Here is a 19,974-nt window from a genome sequence, read left to right as displayed (position 1 = left end):
TTAGGTGCATTTTGTTATATCAGTTATTAAACATTTGCATGTGTCAAAATCATCTGGAGGGCTTGTTAAATACAGATTACTGGGAGACACCTGGGTGGCTCAGTGGTTGTGTCCTCTTTTGGCTTAGGGCATGATCCTGGGATCCTGGAATCAAGTTCCGCAGCAGGTTCCCCATGAGGAGCCTGCTTCTCCCTCTGCCTGTGTCTCTGCCTCTCTCTGTGTCTCGAATGAATGAATGAATGAATGGATAAATAAATAAATAAATCTTTTAGAAATGCAGATTACTGGGCCTTATCTGCAGATTTTCTGAATGAATGAATGAATAAATAAATAAATAAATAAATCTTTTTTAAAAATGCAGATTACTGGGCCTTATCTGCAGATTTTCTGATTTAAGACATATGTACGGAGCCTGAGAATTTTCTGTATGAGCCTGTCATAGTCTTTTTCTTTTAGTAGTTCTTTTTATCTTAGTTGTGTTTATTGACAGTCACAGTATGTTTAGTATTGGTTTTCTTATTTAATATTATGCATTCTGTTTTAAATTTGACCTCATCTTTTTTTATCCTTTTTTGTAGCATCTTTGATTTGCTTGTCTTGGATATTATGTCTTCGGAAAATTTGGAAAGCTTATTATATTTTATTATAATATGTATTATTTTATAATATTCTCTCTTTTTTTTTATAATATTCTCTTGGTTGACTTTATATTCATAACTTCCTTAGTCTTCATCTTCTGTTTCTTTAGTCCCCACTAAGGAATGATGTATATCTTATACATTAGTATGTTTTTAGTCTCCCTCCTCTCTCTACCACACAGTTGGTGATTACAATAATTATTCCAGTTTTAAATAGGATTGGCTGTACCCTTCTTACCTCCCCTCTTCATATATATGGAATTATTTGTGTCTTTGAATTTGATTGTGCAGTGACCCATCTGTCAAAGACCTATCCATTGTTTATCCTTGAGCTTCATTTTTAATAAAATGTCTCATCATTTTAGCCCAGTTTCTCTAATCTTTCTACTCCTATACCATATTATAGCTTCCAGAGCAACTTGGTCCTAGGTATGTACTCTCTCATATTTCTGTTTTTCACTTCATGTTTAGGACATACATTGAAGCTCATTGAGAGAAAGGCCAGTATTTTATCCTTCGTATCTGCGTCTTGAGCATAATGTACAAGATGATTATTAAATAATTAGTGATTGTTGTAGACCTTCAGGTGTGTATTTACATTTTCAGCTTTATTAAGGTATATTTTACATTAAATAAAAGTCACCCCCTTTAAATATATTATTTGATAAATTTGGTATTTGTATAGTCATAAAACCTAAACCAAAACAAACATACAGAATAGATTCATCAACAGTTCTGCCCTTTTGCAGTTGAACCATACCCCTCCCCCATCCCTGGTGATAACTAATTGGCTTTATGTTATTATAGCTTGCTGTTTCTAGAATTTCATAAAAATGTGATCATATACTGTATAATCTTTAGCATTAATTTCTTTGACTTGGTTTTACATTTTTTGAATTCATATTATGTATGTTATTTCATACATTTTTATTGATTATTATCATATATAATTTGTCTTTTCACCAGTCAGTAGACATTTAGATTATTTCTATTTTGGGCTATTTTGAATAATGCTATTATGAACATTCATATACAAAGTCTTTGTGTGAACATACTTATTTTTCTTGAATAAATGCCTAGGAGTGGGGTTGCTGCATAGATAAGTGTATATTTAACTTTATAAAATACTCTGTGTTCCAAAGTAGTTAAACCACTTTTCATTTCCACCTACTGTTACCATTGAGAGTTATACTTGCTTCATATTCTCATACTTGGATTGAAAGTTGCTTTACCTTTAGCCATATTAGTGGATGTGTAATGTATCTCATTAGGGTTTTATTTTATTTTATTATTTTATTTTTAAAGATTTTATTTATTTATTCATGAGATACACAGAGAGAAAGAGAGACATAGGCAGAGGGAGAAGCAGGCTCCATGCAGGGAGCCTGATGTGGGACTTGATTCCGGGACTCCAGGATCACATCCTGGGCCAAAGGCAGGCGCCAAACCACTGAGCCACCCAGGGATCCCCTCATTAGGGTTTTAATATGCATTTCTGATCACTAGTTAAAATGAACATCTAATGTACTTATTGGCCATTCACATATCTGATTTTGTGAAATGTCTATTCTAGTCTTTTACCCATTCTAAAAACTAGATGATTTATCTTTTTTAGTTTTAGGAATTCAATATATTTTGGATATGAGCCCTTTATCAGTTTCTACCAGTTTGGCTTTTCTTTTTGTTAACTGTGTTTTTGAAGGGCATTCATTTTTAATTTTGGTGAAGTCTACCATTTTCTCTTTTTATATTAATAGTTTTAATACTTATGTTAAGGTTTTTTATTCATTTTGAGGGAATTTTTGCATATGGCATGCAGTGATGATAGAGGGCTTTTGTTTTCTAAGTATGTATTATAGCATTGATATGGGTGAGAGCATATTACTAGAGTCAGTTCTTGCATAAGGAAATGAGGAGGGGCACCTGGCTGGCTCAGTTGGTAGACCATATGACTTTGATCTTGGGATTGTAAATTTGAGCCCCATGTTGGGTGTAGAGATTACTTAAAAAATAAAATCTTTTTTTTTTTTTTTTTTTTTTTTTAAGGAAAGAAAATGAGGATAAAATTTTGAGAGGGACAGGACAGATCACATAGGAGACTTCTAGTTAGTGACTAGAAAACAATTATAACAGAAAGAATTCAGAAGGGGGACAAGAAAAGGGCTCTTCACAAAAGAGAGCTTTGGTACCAGTTATTTCAGACATAATGAAAGGGAAACATGAAAACTGAAGTTGATGGCAATGACAGTTTCTATATTTAGAAATGATAGTATCATAATCAAAACACTGCAGAAAATCAAATTTCAAAGCAAGAATGGCTGTTTTCTAGCCTTTGTTTCTCTAAATGTGTACTTTGCTGTTTAGCCATGTAAAATTCAACTGCAATCAGATAAAGAGACCATCTATAGATACTATACAATTCTAGATCAGTTAGAGTTGAGAGGCCCAAATCAAGTACATCTCTGAGAATATAACAAATAGGGGCTTTTATTTATTTATTTTAAAGATTTATTTATTTATTCATTCATTCATGAGAGGTAGAGACATAGGCAGAGGGAGAAGCAGACTGCCTGCAGGGAGCCTGATGTGGGACTCAATCCCAGGACCCTGGGATGACGTCCTGAGCCAAAGGCAGACACTCAACCACTGAGCCACCCAGGCATCCCAAATAGGGCTTTTAAAAGTGAAATAGGGGATGCCTGGCTGGCTCAGTTGGAGGAATGTGTGACTCTTGATCTTGGAGTTGTGAGTTTGAGCCCCACATGGGATGTAGATATTACTTAAAAAACTATTTTTTAAAAAAAGTGGAATACTATTAGCCCAGTTCCTATTCCACATAGGCAACCACTTTCAACTCATTTAACTGAGTCTATTGGTGTTTATTCCCACATTTTATACAGCTATTTTATCTACTTTTGATTTAAACATTTTAAGATAGTATCAGCTTAGGAGCACTTGGCTGGCTTAATTGATAGAGCATGCAACTCTTAATCTCAGGGTTGTAAATTCAAGCCCCACATTGGATATAAAGATTACTTAAAAATAAAATCTTCTAGGGGGATCCCTGGGTGGCACAGCGGTTTAGCGCCTGCCTTTGGCTCAGGGCACGATCCTGGAGACCCGGGATCGAGTCCCACATCCGGCTCCCGGTGCATGGAGCCTGCTTCTCCCTCTGCCTGTGTCTCTGCCTCTCTCTCTCTCTCTCTGTGACTATCATAAGTAAATAAAAATTAAAAAAAAAAAAAAATCTTCTAGGGACACCTAGGTGGCGCAGTTGGTTAAGCATCTAACTCTTGGTTTCACTTCAGGTCTGATCTAGGGTCCTCTTCAGTGGAATCTGCTTAACATTCTCTTCTCTCTCTGCCCTTCCCCCTTCTCTCTCTCTCTCTCAAACAAAATCTTTTAAAATATGTAATTTATGGGCAGCCCGGGTGGCTCAGCGGTTTAGCGCCACCTTCAGCCCAGGGCTGAAGATTCTGGAGATCCAGGATCGAGTCCCATGTCAGGCTCCCTGCATGGAGCCTGCTTCTCCCTCTGCCTGTGTCTCTACCTCTCTCTCTCTATGTCTATCATGAATAAATAAATAAAATCTTTAAATAAAAAATAAAAAATATGTAATTTATATAATCAGCTTGTTAACATGAAAGATGGAATTGAGATAATTTCCTGCATTCATTTTCCTTTGTGTTTTCTCTGGAACTCCTTTAAGAAATGTTGAATCTCCTGGATGCCTCCACTAACCCACTAATTTTCCAATCATCATTTCTTTCTCCCTTCCTTTTTTTTTATTCTGGGAGGTTTCCTGGACCTTTCTCTCCCAAGCTGTTGAATTTTTTAGGTAAACATCATATTGTTTATTTGCAAAAGCACTTTTTATAGAACCCTGTTAATATTTAAGTGTTATACAAGCTCTTAGCTTTCTGTAGTACTAATTATAGTATTGTATGTGTGTGTTCTTTTATTCCTTTCCTTATTTTTTCCTTCTTGTTTTGATCTTTCACCTTAGAGCTTTCATCACATTTTTGTGATCTTTAGTGCTATATTAATATTTAACACTGAAGTATCAGAAATATTACTGTAGTAGGTACGCATGGTTGGAGCTTATAAAATGGTGGGCTTTGCTGTGCATCATTCAATCAGATATCTAGATATTTCTTTTTTTTTTTTTTTTTTAATTTTTTTTTTATTTATTCATGATAGGCACACAGTGAGAGAGAGAGAGGCAGAGACACAGGCAGAGGGAGAAGCAGGCTCCGTGCACCGGGAGCCTGACGTGGGATTCGATCCCGGGTCTCCAGGATCGCGCCCTGGGCCAAAGGCAGGCGCCAAACCGCTGCGCCACCCAGGGATCCCTAGATATTTCTTTTATAGGACTCCAAATGTTAGTATCTATAAATGTTCTCATGGTCTTCTCATTTTTTTCAGAAAAGAACCCTTCTGTTGTCTAACACCAGTAACCCCAGCATTTCTAACAAGCATCACTAGAAAGGGGTTAGGACCCTATTCTGCATAAGAACTTTTACTCATTACCTTGTTTTCAGTATTATAATCTTCTTTGCCTATCAGTAAATTTGGAGCTTCCTATTTATACTTTGGATAACAAATTCCTATTTCCTTCCAGTTAAGAAGATTGGGTACATCGGCTGCTTTTTTTTTTTTTTTTTAAAGATTGATTGATTGATTTATGATAGACATAGAGAGAGCGAGAGAGCGAGGCAGAGACACAGGAGGAGGGAGAAGCAGGCTCCATGCCGGGAACCCGACATGGGATTCGATCCCGGAACTCCAGGGTCACGCCCTGGGCCAAAGGCAGGCGCTAAACCGCTGAGCCACCCAGGGATCCCCCCGGCTGCTGCTTTTATAATCATTTTTTATAAGTCTCACCTTCCACTCTCACCTAGTCTATCCAATTATAGAGCCTTTGTGTTGACAAATTACCTTGTTTCTAGGTGGCACCATCTTCTGTGGGCTTTTAAGTCATTCGATTCTGCTGTTAAATTATAATTCTTTATTTTCTGTCCTTCCAAAATTTCCTAAAACATCTCATCCACTGGTGTCTCTCCAGCCTCTTAATGCTTATGAGTATATGCCCTTCATCCTCTTAATGTCATTTTAATGGACTTTCAGAAAGATAGAGATTATCTTATTTAACCACACATCCTCTTTAATAATTCTTCTATTCATATTATTTTTTATCCTTTCACCTGAGGCTCTCCCAATTTTATGTGTTTGTCCTTTCATCCTGTTTGTCATGGGGTTTTTATGTTTTATTTTACTTATTTATGAAGTGTACAAAGTTACATTAAAAGCTGTTTAAGGGGGGATCCCTGGGTGGCACAGCGGTTTGGCGCCTGCCTTCGGCCCAGGGCACAATCCTGGAGACCCAGGATCGAATCCCACATCAGGCTCCCGGTGCATGGAGCCTGTTTCTCCCTCTGCCTGTGTCTCTGCCTCTCTCTCTCTCTCTGTGTGACTATCATAAATAAATTAAAAAAAAAAAAAAAAAAGCTGTTTAAGGGGCACCTGAAAAAAATAAATTTAAAACATTTTTAAAAGGGGGGGGGGTGCATCTGAATGGCTCAGTCAGTTAAATGTCCAACTCTTGATCTGGCTCAGGTCTTGATCTCAGGGTTGTGAATTGAGCCCCACATAAAAAAGCAGTTTAAGCTACATGCAACTGTAAATGTTACTTGTGTTTAAGCTTTCTTTTATACTGGTAAACTAGGTTTGAAATAAAGAGTCTGTTTTACAATATCACATTTCTGAAATTTTATTAATAACATTGGAAAAAATCACAAGTGTTAGTGGTATTGATGATGACAGCTACTTTACTGGATTTTTACTTCATGTGAGGCACTAAATATTTTAGTTATAGCTCTTTTCAATTATGATTTTTTTTGTATTCCTTTTTAGAAAAGGACTGGGAAATTTATAAATAGATAAAGACACAACATGGAAGACATGTGAGTTGAGTCTCATTCTTCTCCAGGAAAATACAGCTAAGAAAAAATTCAGAAAACCTGGGTAACAGAAAGTACTTCCTCTGAGCACAGACACTGTTTCTTTAAGACTATATGTATGGGACTTAAGGGAATTTTGAACATAATATAAACATATAAGAGAAGCTATCTAAGAAAGAACCATTAAGAATACAGTGATGTCATATAGTTAATCCCAGTCTGTAATTGTCTAATCTCAGGATAAGCAATGTGAAGTCTTTGAACATAAATTCAACTTCATTAGCTACCTGGGGATTAATTTTGGAGAGAAACCATATGAATCTGATGAATGTGGAAAATCTTTTGTCTATGTCACATGTCAAGAGCTACTGAGGAATTCTTGTTGGAAAAAATATCTGTACATGATAAAAATGTTAGAAAGCCTTCAGCCTGAAGCAGATCTCCTTCAGCATGATCAAATTCATAGTAGAGAGAAACCTCATGAATGTGATGAATGTGGAAAAACCTTTAACCTGAAGCAAAACCTCATAGAACATAAGAAAATGCATACTGGAGAAAAGTCACATGAATGTACTGAATGTGGTAAAGTTTTCTCTCGAGTCTCATCCCTTACTCTACATTTGAGAAGTCATATGGGAAAGAAACCATATAAATGTAATAAATGTGGAAAAGCCTTCAGCCAGAAAAGAAACTTCCTTTCTCATCAGAAACATCATACTGGAGAGAAACTTTATGAATGTGGGAAAGCTTCTATTCAGATGCCAGGCCTCATTAAACACCAGAGAAATCATACTGGAAACAAACCCTATACATGTAAGGAATGTGGAAAAGCCTTCAATGGCAAATCATATCTCACTGAGCATGAGAAAATCCATACAGGAGAGAAACCATTTGAATGTAATCAATGTGGAAGGGCCTTCAGCCAGAAGCAATACCTCATTAAACATCAGAATATCCACAGTGGAAAGAAACCCTTTAAATGTAATGAATGTGGAAAAGCCTTTAGCCAGAAGGAAAACCTTATTATCCATCAAAGAATACATACCGGAGAGAAACCTTATGAATGCAAAGGGTGTGGGAAAGCTTTCATTCAGAAGTCAAGCCTCATTAGACACCAGAGAAGTCATACGGGAGAGAAGCCCTATATATGTAAAGAATGTGGGAAAGCCTTCAGTGGCAAATCAAATCTCACTGAGCATGAGAAAATTCATATTGGAGAGAAACCCTATAAATGTAATGAATGTGGAACAATCTTTAGGCAGAAGCAATACCTCATTAAACATCACAATATTCATACAGGAGAGAAACCCTATGAATGTAATAAATGTGGAAAAGCCTTCTCTAGAATCACATCACTCATTGTGCATGTGAGAATTCATACGGGTGATAAACCTTATGAATGTAAAATATGTGGGAAAGCCTTCTGTCAAAGCTCATCTCTTACTGTTCATATGAGAAGCCATACAGGTGAGAAGCCCTACGGTTGTAATGAATGTGGGAAAGCCTTCTCTCAGTTCTCAACTCTTGCTCTACATATGAGAATCCACACTGGAGAAAAACCTTATCAGTGTAGTGAATGTGGCAAAGCTTTTAGCCAGAAGTCACATCATATTAGACACCAGAGAATTCATACTCACTAAAACTCTGTGAATGCCTTGAATTTAGCAAAACTTTCATCAGAACACACATTTAATGTTACACTGAAGATTTGTTTTACAATAAAGTGACATGAATGTGGGAAATACTTCACCAACAACTCAAAACTTAAATACTAATAATTTTAATAAGTATCTTAATATCATGAAAACTTAGGTACTCCCAGAACTGCCACAACAAACATTGTTAATGATGTACTGTTAGGAGCAATCTAATTGAAGTAAGGATCCAGTCATGAACACCAAGTAACATGGTTCTGGAAGGTCTACCTGATGCATTAAGAGGTATAAAGATTTGACATTAAGTGAACTGTCATTTTAAAAATGTTTTGCTACATATGTAATGAAAATTACTTGTTCTTGGTGCATTTGTAGAAATCAGAAATTGGAACAGAATATTATCTTCAGAAACATGCATGCCTTTATGGGGAATTGTTAACTGATAGAGGTGGTATCACCAGTTTGTAGGGAAATCATGGATGATTCAAAAAATGGTCTCAGGGTAACTGATTCTTCATGTGGAAAAATATTAGATCTCTGCTGTAGTAATACATTATTTATTATAAAACCCAAAAGTACTGAAGATTAGAATGCAAAAAGCAAAACTTAGTAATATAAGAATTTTATAGGAGAATGTTTTTAAAACCTTGGAGTAGGAGGGAATTTCTAAAATAGATTCCAGAATACTCACTCTTGAGTATACATGCATATCCCCACAAAACCGATACATGTACCTAGGGAGTCATGTACTTCTGTGTTCATTGAAGCACGAATTATATTAGCAAAAAATTGGAAACAAATATCTGTTGCTTGTGAAATGGATAAATAAAATGTGATAAGAGCACACAGTAGAATATTCTGAGTAAAGTATAACAGGTTTTTTATATACACACACACACACACACACACACAGAAAGACCTGAAAAATCATGTAGAGTGAAAATGAAGGGATAAATATAATCATAACTGAATTTGAATGAAATCAACACTAACAAACACTAGTATTAAGCATTGATTATGAATAAATATTTTTATGTAAAGCTAAAGAATGAATTGGAAGGATACACACTCAATTTCCAAAAGTGGTTGCCTCTAGAAAGAAAGGTAGTGGAAAAGAAATAGCTAAAAGATACTTCAGTTTTGTATCTATATAACTATGATTAAAAAGAAATAAAAGACTCCAGATAACTATAACAAAATGATAGTTATGTCTGAGTTGTAGTAATGTGTTTTATTGTTTGTATATTTCTGAAAATTAAAAAAGATAAAGATAGGACTAGGAAAGGTGTACATGGAGTACGTGTAATATAGACTCACAGTCCAGATAGATGCTAATATTTTATAGGAAATATTTCTAAAATCATACCTTTACTATAAGTCATTTTTGAAAATTGGGATGGTAGCTTAAATTATTTAAATTTACTCTTGCATGTAACGTCACTAATCTGTGTGATCTCTTAGAAGTTATAGCATGATTGTGCAACAGGTTGGTTGGATTACATTCATTTAAAGATCATTTAATAATATATGCACAGACTTGATATTAAAAATTGGTTTCTACTGAAATATTTATTAGAAATCTTAAAAGTCCACATACTAGTGTTGGCATTAAGAATTTGATATTTTTAAAATAAGGAAACTAAGTTACTCTCAAACTTTTAAACATGCCACTAAGTAAAATGTCAATTCTCGTGTATCTCACCTTCAATTTTAACCTCAGACTTTTTTTCCTTATCTGCCAGATACACTCAATCAGTACCCCCTGTTTGTTTCTTTGGGGAAAGTAGTGCTAAAAAAGATCTGAGACCTAAACAATATTGTTTTATTTGAAGCAAATCTTTCTGAGGATTTTTGTTTACTCAATCTCTTTCCACAACAACTTAACATAGAAAAAGTTGTTAGTGCTCTTTTTGAATAGTGATAAAAATGCATACACAACATTTAAACCTTAGGCATATTTCACATATATCAATTTCTTTTAAATTCAAAATAATTAAATGCTAATAGAACTGTATCACTATACTACTTGTTGGAGGTTTTGAACATTGGTCTTGAGAGAAGATTATAAATGCCAGGGATTGGTTTTCTGGGGTAATGTACCCAAATAACCTGTATATCTACATGAATCTAAATTATCCTTCATTTTCTTCCATTCCTCATTAAGCATTCCCCTCGTGTTCCTTAAGTGTTTCACCCTTGAGCTTGTGCAGTTTTGAAGTCACCAGAGCAACTGAAAACTCTTCATTTTTTTTTTATTAAAAGATTTTATTTATTCATGAGAGAGGCAGAGACACAGGCAGAGGGAGAAGCAGGCTCCATGCAGGGAGCCTGATGTGGGATTTGATCCTGGGACTCCAGGATCACGCCCTGGGCCGAAGGCAGGCGCTAAACTGCTGAGCCACCCAGGGATCCCAAAAACTCTTAATTCAAACCAAACTAGGAGGGATTACCTTTTGGTGCCAGTAGTTGGCTAGTGCCAAGGTACAACAATGATTAGGATAGTCACATAGAGTAAGATGAGTAATATCTGTGATACTGCACACTTCAAATTTACTCTGACATTCCCCCTTACTGATTCAACTTGTTGCTAGTTATTTGCCACCACAAAGAACACTACAATTAAAATTGGACCTTAAGTATCAGATATGTTTATTTCTAGGGGATAGATTACAGGCAAGAGATTGTTAGATCAAAGGACATATGCTATTTTTTTAAATTTTAATAGATGCTATCAGTCATTTTCAAAAACAACTCTCCTCTAACACTGCAACAGATATATTACTTAAATTCATGTTGACGAGTATAACCACCTGCTCCTAGATTTGCTTCTTTGTAAATTTTTATAATGTTAGCTCATTTTCCTATAGGATTATTTATCTCTGTCAATTTTTAAGACCTCTTTAGACATTAAAGACATTAGGAATTTGTCTAATTTTTGTCTAATTTGTCTAATCACAAAAAAATGATTTTTCCATTAAAATACCCTAAATTTCTGTGTAACCAGATATGTATTAATTTTTTCTAAGCTTATGAATTGGTTAAGATATTTTAATCTTTCGATTGTATATTTCTTAGGTTTTCCTTGCAAGTTGTTTATTTGCTTTTTTCAATATGTAAATATCTGATCTATCTAGAATTTAATTTTTAATGTCATATAAAAATGAGGATTCCTTGTTATTTTCTTCCATATGGGTTTCCAGTTATACAAGCACAATTTGTTAAAATAATCCATCTATTCAGCAGCTGGTCACATTGTTCTGACCAACTTGTGGTGTCCACCAACAGCAATCACAGATTTGAACCACCAATCAAAAAAACAAAACAGGCTTTAACCCAGTTTATTATTAGCCTTGCCCTGACCAAAAAAACAAAAACACCTTCATAGTCCTGTGACTGCCCAAGTAAGCACAGTTTCCAGGGCCTCCACACTGCTCAGGGGAGAAAAGGTCAGAATGGATGTGGTTTACCTAAGCATTGGGAAACATTAACATTCTCATCCAGGACATCTTATGGTAACCCAGTACTGCATCTGCGTGGTGTGATATACACACCCAGTTGTGAAACTGATACCCGCTTAAGCACAGGGAAGCTGCTGCCTTGGTTTCCCAAGACTTATGATGCCTTAGTCACATAGACTATTGATGTCTACATGCCAATTCACAGCTTCCCCGCAACCTGCCTCAGTCCAGGTACAGGATATAAATGAGAAATCTACAATAGTATTTTCTTCAAGGAAACCGGTAGAAAGGTCATCTTTCCAGACATGGGTCAGTGGGAAAGGCCTATTCTTAATTCTTTACCAATACCATCCTTTTCTGTTCAACTGAAATTTAGCTATGTAATCCTTTAACCACATGATCTTTTCTTCATTCAACTGAAACTGCCTTGTACTTTCATTTATACCAAGACCTATTTCTGTATTCTCATTTCACTAATCTATTTTTCTACTTCTATATTAATATATTAGTTGATAAGCTGATTTAACATTAGCCTTATTGTATTTTGATATTGCATAAAAGACCAAGTCCTCCTTGCTGCATAATTTTATTGGCTATTCTAAGTTAATTTTCTTTCTATATAAATGAAGACTGTGTTCTTGAAATACAAAAATGCTTTGATATTCTAGTTGGAATTGCATCAAATTTATATTATTTATTTTGGGAGAAATGACATTTCTGATTTTAAGTCTGACCCAAATTATAGTGTGCCTTTGCATTTTTCAAACTATGATCATGTCTTTCAGCATGAGGCTCCTGAACAAAGTACTTTGAATGCCATCCCTGCTTAACCTATTTTTTAAAAGTCTGTTAGTTGGGTGAATGAGAAAAATCTTTATTAGGAACTGTTGTACCCCTTCCCCACCCCCCCAATTCATACATTGAAGCCCTGATCTCTAGTGTGATGGTATTTGGAGATGGCACTGTAAGGAAATAATTAGGTTTAGATTAGGTCATGAGGGTAGGACACTCATGATGGGAAAAGTACCCATAAAATGGAAAAGAAAGATTATAAGAGGTTGCTTTGCATGTGTATATACCAAGGAAAGGTCATATGAATGCAGCACAGAGAAAGCAGCTATCCACAAGCCAGGAATTGGACCTTCACCAGAATTTTGCCAGCACTTTGATCATGGGATTCCCCAGCCTCTAGAACTGTAAGAAATAAATGTCTGTTGTTTAAACCACCCAGTCTATGGTATTTTTTTTACAATGCCCAAGCTAAGACAATCCTTTTCCTGCTTAATTATGTGCTCTTAATATGTGGTAAGACAAAAGCACTTTTCATTGGAGAGTAAAATCCCAATTGTATTTTTGATAAGGTCTGTAATTTTTAGCAGTTTATAAAGCTTCCCCGACCTTACTCATTTAAAAGTAAAAATTATTGGAACAGGGAATAAAAATACAGTTCCTGGAGTGACATCTTAAAAATGCAGAACTAGGAATCTCCAAGCTACTGTTCCCTTACAGAAACTGGAAAAACAAAAAAACTTTCTGAGCCAATTTTGTAATACCTCTGGAAAACAGTCAATGGTTTATAGAAACAAGCAAATGCCCAAACAAGCCAAAAGCCATCTTCAAAATGTTAGTAATGTTTTGTGGCATTTTTACTCTTGTCCCAACTCTCCCTTGCGTGGTATTGATATGGGCTGCCCAGTTTCACCCCTCAAACTGGAGGAAGCAGACTGGACCATGTTTCCAAATTGTATACATCTGTTCTAACCTGTCTTGAGGATACATGAAGGAACAATGAAAGCATCATCTGTTTCACATTACTCAAAGTGCAGGTGGAAAAGAAGCAGGTGCTGCTCCTAAAACTTACAAGGTAGACTGCAAGTTCACAGTCTGAAGATTGGATAAGTGGAAATGTATAGTCAGGGAATAAGGTGAGGGTCAGTGCCTGAAAAAATTCTAAGGAAACACCAGGGGTAATGGTGTTCTGGTTAAACCAACCAAACAGGATCCCTGCTGAAGGCAGGCCAGCCTGATCACACAGCACCAGGTGAAGGCAGAGGGTGAGGAACCTGATCAGGTAGCAGGGGTGATCACATATTAAAGGTAGAGGGTTCTAGTTAAACTGACAGGGTTCTTACTAAATCTTGATTTTATAAGTAAATGCACAGATCTAGAAAGTTCAAAAGTGACTAAAGTTTGGTCAAAAAATCTTTGTCACTGAATTGTTGGCACTTGGGCAAAAGTAAGACCTTGGGGTTAATTTTACTAATGTGCTATTAATGACCCATTTCAGAGACTTCTGAAAATAAACTATACATGTCGATTAGCAGTTCAAAAGAATGTCCTAAGTCAAAAGAGTTAGTATGGAAGTACTGGTCTCAAGAAGATGCAGGCAAAACTGTACTAATAAACTATTGATTTCAGAGGGTTACGGCCAGATCCATGGAGTTATAGGAAGAAAAAGCTTGGGAATGTTAATGGAGTATGCATCTTCCTTACCCATCTATTCCCTAAATACTCTTTTTTTAAAAGATTTTATTTACTCATGAGAGACACAGACTAATGTAAGTATACTATCTTATGTTTAAGTCTTCTATCCATTTCTGGTTGGTTTTTGTGAGTGACGTATGATAGGAGTCCCAGTTCATTTTCCTGCCTGTGGGTATCCAGTTTTCCCAAAATCATTTGTTGAAGAGAGTATCCGTTTGGTGTTCTTGGTTCTCCTTTTGAATATTAGGTCCTTGTATATGCAGGTATTTAATTATACACTCCATTCTGTTAATCTTTCTTGTTTTTCCTTTCCCTCTTTTTAATTTTTATTTTAATTCCAGTTTAGTTAACATACAGTGTTATATTAGTTTCAGGTGTATAGTGATTCAGCAATTCCATACATCACCCAGTGCTCTCCTTAATCCCTACCATTTCACCCATGCCCCAACCCACCTCCTTTCTGGTAACCAACAGTTTGTTCTCGATAATTAAGTCTCTTTCTTGGCTTGTCTGTCTGTCTTTCCTTTGCTCATTTGTTTTATTTCTTAAGTTCCACATATGAGTAAAAACATATGGTATTTGTTTTTCTGATTGATTTACTTCACATTATATTATCTAGCGCCATCCATGTCATTGCAGACAGCAAGATTTAATTATTTTTTAATGGCTGGGTAATATATATATATATATATTACATATATATATCATATCTTTTTCATCCATTCATCTCTATCAGTGGACACTTGGGCTGCTTCCATAATTTTGTGTTTCTATGTCAGTATCATACTGTTTTATAGCTTTGTAGTATAGTTTGAAATCAAGATGTGTGATGTGTGATGCGTCTGGCTCTGTTCTTTCTCACGACTGCTTTGGCTATTCAGGGTTATTTTGATTCCATACAAAATTTAGGATTATTTTTTCTATCTCTGTGAAAGATGTCACTGGAATTTTGAAAGGGATTGCACTGAATCTGTACATGGCTCTGGGTAGTGTGGACATTTTAACAATATTAAACTTTACAATCATGAACATGAGACATCTTTCTATTGGTATCTTTTTCAATTTCTTTCAACAAAGTCTTATAGTTTTTATTGCACAGATTAAATTTATTCCAAGGTATTTTCTTGTTTTCAGTGTTATCCTGAATGAGATAGCTTTCTTCTATTTCAGATGTTTCATTGTTAGTATGTAGACATGCCACTGATTTCTGTAGGTTGATACTAGTTCTTTTTTTTATTTAGATGCCTTTTATTTCTTTGTTTTGCCTAATTGCTCGAGCTAGGAGTTCTAGTACTATATTAAATAGGAGGGATGAAAATGGGCATCCTTTTTTTTCTTTATCTTAGAGAAAAAGCTTTCAGTTTTTCATTGTTGAGTGTAATGTTAGCTGCGGTTTTCATGCATGGCCTTTATTATGTTGAGGTATGTTTCCTCTATACCCAGTCTTTTTAGTGTTTTTCTCATGAAAGGACATTGTACTTTGTAACAGATGCTTTTTCTGCATGTACTGAGACGATCATGTGATTTTTATTTATCTCTTACTTAATGTGATGTGTTGTATTTATTGGTATGTGGACCTGGAAACATCCTTTCATCCCAGTCGTGAATTCCTGTTGGTCATGGTAACCATCAGTTACCTTTTTAATGCATTCTTGAGTTCCTTTTTAATGTATTCTTGAGTTCAGTTTACTAATACTTGGTTGAGAATTTTTGAATCTATATTCATTGGGGATATTGATCTACAGTTCTCTTTTCTTGTAATGTCCTTATTTGACTTTGGCATCAGGCTAATGCTGGCCTTATAGATTGAGTTTGGAAGTGTTAGTTAGCTTTTCAGATTTTTGGAAGATTTTGAGAAGGATTCGCATTAGTTCTTTAAGTGTTTGATAGAATTTACCAGTGAAGTTGTCTGGGCCTGGTGTTCTGTGTTGGAAGGTTTTTGATTATTGATTCAATTTTTTTTTACTCATTATTGGTCTGTTCAGATTTTTTATTGCTTTCTGATATAGTTTTAGCAGGTTGTGTCTTTCTAGGAATTTATCCATTTCTTCTATATCATCTAATGTGTTGGCATATTATTGTTCATAGTAGTCTCTTATGAACCTATGTGTTTCTGTATCAGTTGTAACGTCTCCTTTATCAATATTGATTTAATCTATTTGAGCCCTCTTTTTAGTCTAGTTAAAAGTTTGTTGTTTTTGCTTAGGTTTATAAAAACCAGCTCTTAGTTTAATTTCTCATTCTATAGTTCTGTTTCTGGTTTGATTTCATTTATTTCCAAAAAGAAAATATAAAGATGCTCCTCAACATTTGCCTTAGCAATAACTTTTTGGATATGACACCAAAAACAAAAGCAATAAGCAAAAATCAGTGAGTGGGACCATAGAAAACTTAAAAGTTTCTGCACATCAAAAGAAACAATCGACAAAATTAAAAGCAACCCACAGAATGGGAGAAATTATTTGCAAAGTATACATTGGAAAAGGGTTTAATATCTAAAATATATAAAGAACGAATACTATTCAATAGCAAAACAAAGAAATCCCTCAAATGATCCAATTAAAAAATGGGCAGAGGCACTATATAGAAATTCTTCGGGATCCCTGGGTGGCGCAGTGGTTTAGCGCCTGCCTTTGGCCCAGGGCATGATCCTGGAGACCCGGGATCGAATCCCACATCAGGCTCCCAGTGCATGGAGCCTGCTTCTCCCTCTGCCTATGTCTCTGCCTCTCTCTCTCTTTCTCTGTATGACTATCATAAATAAATTAAAAAAAAAAGAAATTCTTCAAAAGAGGGCATCCAAATGGCTAGCAGGTACCTGAAAAGATGCTCAACATCACTACTTATCAGGAGAATGCAAATCAAAACCACAACATGTCACTTCACATCTGTTAGAATGGCTATCAACAAGACAAGATAATAAGAACTGGTGAGGATGTGGAGAAAGGGAACCCTTGTACACCGTTGATGGGAATATAAATTTGTTCAGCTACTATGGAGAACAATATGGAAGTTCCTCAAAAAATTAAAAACATAACTATCATATGACTGAACAATACCACTTTGCGGTACACACCCAAAGGTAATGAAAATAGTGTATTGGTGAGATGGACACATTCCCATGTTTATTACATTATTCACAATAGCCAAGGTATGGAAACAACCGAAGTGCCCTTCAACAATGAATAGATAAAGAAAATGTGATACACACAGGTATACACACACACACACAAATATTATTCAGCCACGAGAAAGGAAATCCTGCCATTTGCAACAACAGGGATAGACCTTGAAGATTTTATACTAAATGAAATAAATCCAACAGAGAAAGACAAAAACAAAAAACAAAATAATAAGAACAGAGAGTGAAATGGTGGTTACCAAGGGTTAGGGGCTGGAGGAATAAGAGATCTATTGTTTAAGAATAAAAGCTTGTAATTAGTAGATAAATAAGTCTTGGAGATGTAGTGCACAGTAGAGTGATAACAAACAATATGGTATTATAAATGTTTAACTTTTTAAGAGATGAAATCTAAATTATTCCCACCACAAAAAAGAAATCATTATTATGTAATATGATAGAAGTGCTAGCAATGCTACAATGGCAACTATACCACAATATATGAATATACCAAGTCAACATGTTATGTATGCTAAACTTACATAATGATATAACAACTATACTTCAATTGACAAAAGAAGAAAATTGAATTCATAGTTAAAAACATTCCAAAAAATAAAATTCTAGCTGAGATGGTTTTGTGATTGTAATCCACCAAATACTCAAAAGGATACATAATGTCAATTCTGCACAATCTCTACCAAAAAAACAGACGGGGGGGGGGGGGGGGGGGGGGGGGGGGGGCGCGGGCGGGGAGGGGGCGGAATGTTCCAACTCCTTTTATGAGGCTAGCATTACTCTGATACCAAAATCAGACTAAGGCAGTAACAAAAAAAAGTACAGACCAATATTCTTTATTCATATAGGCACAAATTTATCCAGACCAGTATTCTTTATTAATATAGGCACAAATTTGCTCAACAAAAAGTTAGCGATCAAAGCCAGCAATATAGACTGCATCACAAGCAAATTGGTTTTTATCTGAGTAATGCAACAGTGGTTTAATATATGGAAACTAATTAATATACCATAGTAATAAACTAAAAATAAAAATATATGATCATATCAATTAATGTAGAAAAAACATTTGGCAAAATTTAATGTCTATTCATGATGGAAACACCTAGCAATCTAGGAATAGAAATGACTTTTCTTACATTAAGAGAAGACCTAAAAAAAAAAAAAAAAAAAAAGAGAGAAGACCTATCACTCATGGTAAAAGACTGAATGCTTCCTGTCCCAGATCAGGAGCAATACAATGATGTCCACTTTCATCACTCCTATTCAATGTCATACTGGAAGTCATATCCAGTGAAATAAGAAAAAGGAAAAAAAAAGGCATCAAAATGGAAATGAAGAATTAAAACTGTCTCTATAGAGATGATTAGAACATTCCAAGCAGTCTAACAAAAAACTCCTAAAACTAATAAGTGACTTTATCAAGACTGAATACAAGGTCAGCCTATAAACATCAACCTTATTTCTATACTCTAGCAAATGAAAACTACAATTGATAATTCTCCCAAACAAAACACTGATGCCTATATTTAAAAATACAAGTGTAGGGGGAGGGCAGGGTGGCTCAGTAGGTTGAGTGTCTGACTTCAGCTCAGGTCATGATGTAGGATCCTGGGATCCAGCCCTGCAATAGGCTCTGGGCTCAGTGGGGAGTCTGCCTGGGATTCTCTCTCTCTCTCTCTTCCTCAGCCCATCCCTGCACTTGTATGCTTGCAGCACTCTCTCTCAAGTAAATATATTAAAAAAAAAAAAAAAGTGCAGAATCCATATGCTGAAAACTATAAAACTGAAGAAAGAAATTTAAAAAGCCAAGATTAATTCATGTTGATAGACTGGAAGACAAAATATAGTTTATGAGTAAGTTACCTTCATGTTGATGTATAGAGTCAATGTAATTTAATCAAAATTCCAGCAGTATTTTTGTATAATAAACAACCTGACTCTTTAAGATTTTATTTATTCTTGAGAGACGAGAGAAAGAGAGAGAGAGAGAGGCAGAGATGTAGACAGAGAGAAAGCAAGCTCCTCACAGGGTTCATGATGCAGGATTTGGTTCCCAGACCGGGATCACACCCTGAGCGGAAGGCAGATAGATGCTCAACCACTGAGCCACCCAGGAGTCCCTAAACAACCTGATTCTAAATTCATATGGAAATGCAAAAAAAAAAACAGAGTAGCTAAAGCAAATGTGAAGAATAAAGTTGTGTGACTCACAATATTGATTTTTTTAAAAGATTTTATTTATTCATTCATGAGAGACAGAGAGAGAGAGAGAGAGGCAGAGACAGGCAGAGGAAGAAGCAGGCTCCATGCAGGGAGCCCAATGTGGGACTGGATCCAGGGACTCCAGGATCACGCCCCAGGCCAAAGGCAGGCACCAAACTGCTGAGCCACCCTGGGATCCCCACAATATTGATTTGAAGACTTATTGTAAACCTACTTTATTTTTTTTTTTTTTATTTTAAAGAGAGAGAAGCAGAGACATGGGCAGATTTTAAGACTTATTGTAAACCTACTTTATTTTTTTTTTAATTTTAAAGAGAGAGAAGCAGAGACATGGGCAGAGGGAGTGTTGTATTGGTGTAAAAATAAACAGAACAGATTAGAATACAGAAGTGTACATATATAGTCAAATGATTT

At 35.5% G+C, this 19,974-nt stretch overlaps 1 protein-coding gene and 1 long non-coding RNA gene across 6 annotated transcripts in view; one reads left to right on the top strand and one right to left on the bottom strand.

Moving 5' to 3' along the window:
• The window catches only part of ZNF529 (zinc finger protein 529), a 115,071-nt gene extending 102,130 nt beyond the window's left edge, over positions 1-12,941 (top strand). For 4 of the 5 annotated variants that reach the window (XM_038529158.1, XM_038529157.1, XM_038529156.1 and 1 more), the window contains one exon: positions 6,552-12,941. In XM_038529158.1, the coding sequence (XP_038385086.1) occupies positions 7,000-8,238 (1,239 nt within the window). In that variant the 5' untranslated portion in view covers positions 6,552-6,999 and the 3' untranslated portion in view covers positions 8,239-12,941. The remainder of the gene's footprint in view (positions 1-6,551) is intronic. The other variant, XM_038529160.1, reaches the window with a different exon arrangement.
• The window catches only part of LOC102152738, a 100,650-nt gene that overhangs the window by 73,468 nt on the left and 7,208 nt on the right, over positions 1-19,974 (bottom strand). The window lies entirely within an intron of this gene.

The sequence above is a fragment of the Canis lupus genome, chromosome 1 (genome assembly GCF_011100685.1).
Source record: "Canis lupus familiaris isolate Mischka breed German Shepherd chromosome 1, alternate assembly UU_Cfam_GSD_1.0, whole genome shotgun sequence".
NCBI classification, from domain to species: domain Eukaryota; kingdom Metazoa; phylum Chordata; class Mammalia; order Carnivora; family Canidae; genus Canis; species Canis lupus.
This window is presented reverse-complemented; position numbering and strand designations above follow the sequence as displayed.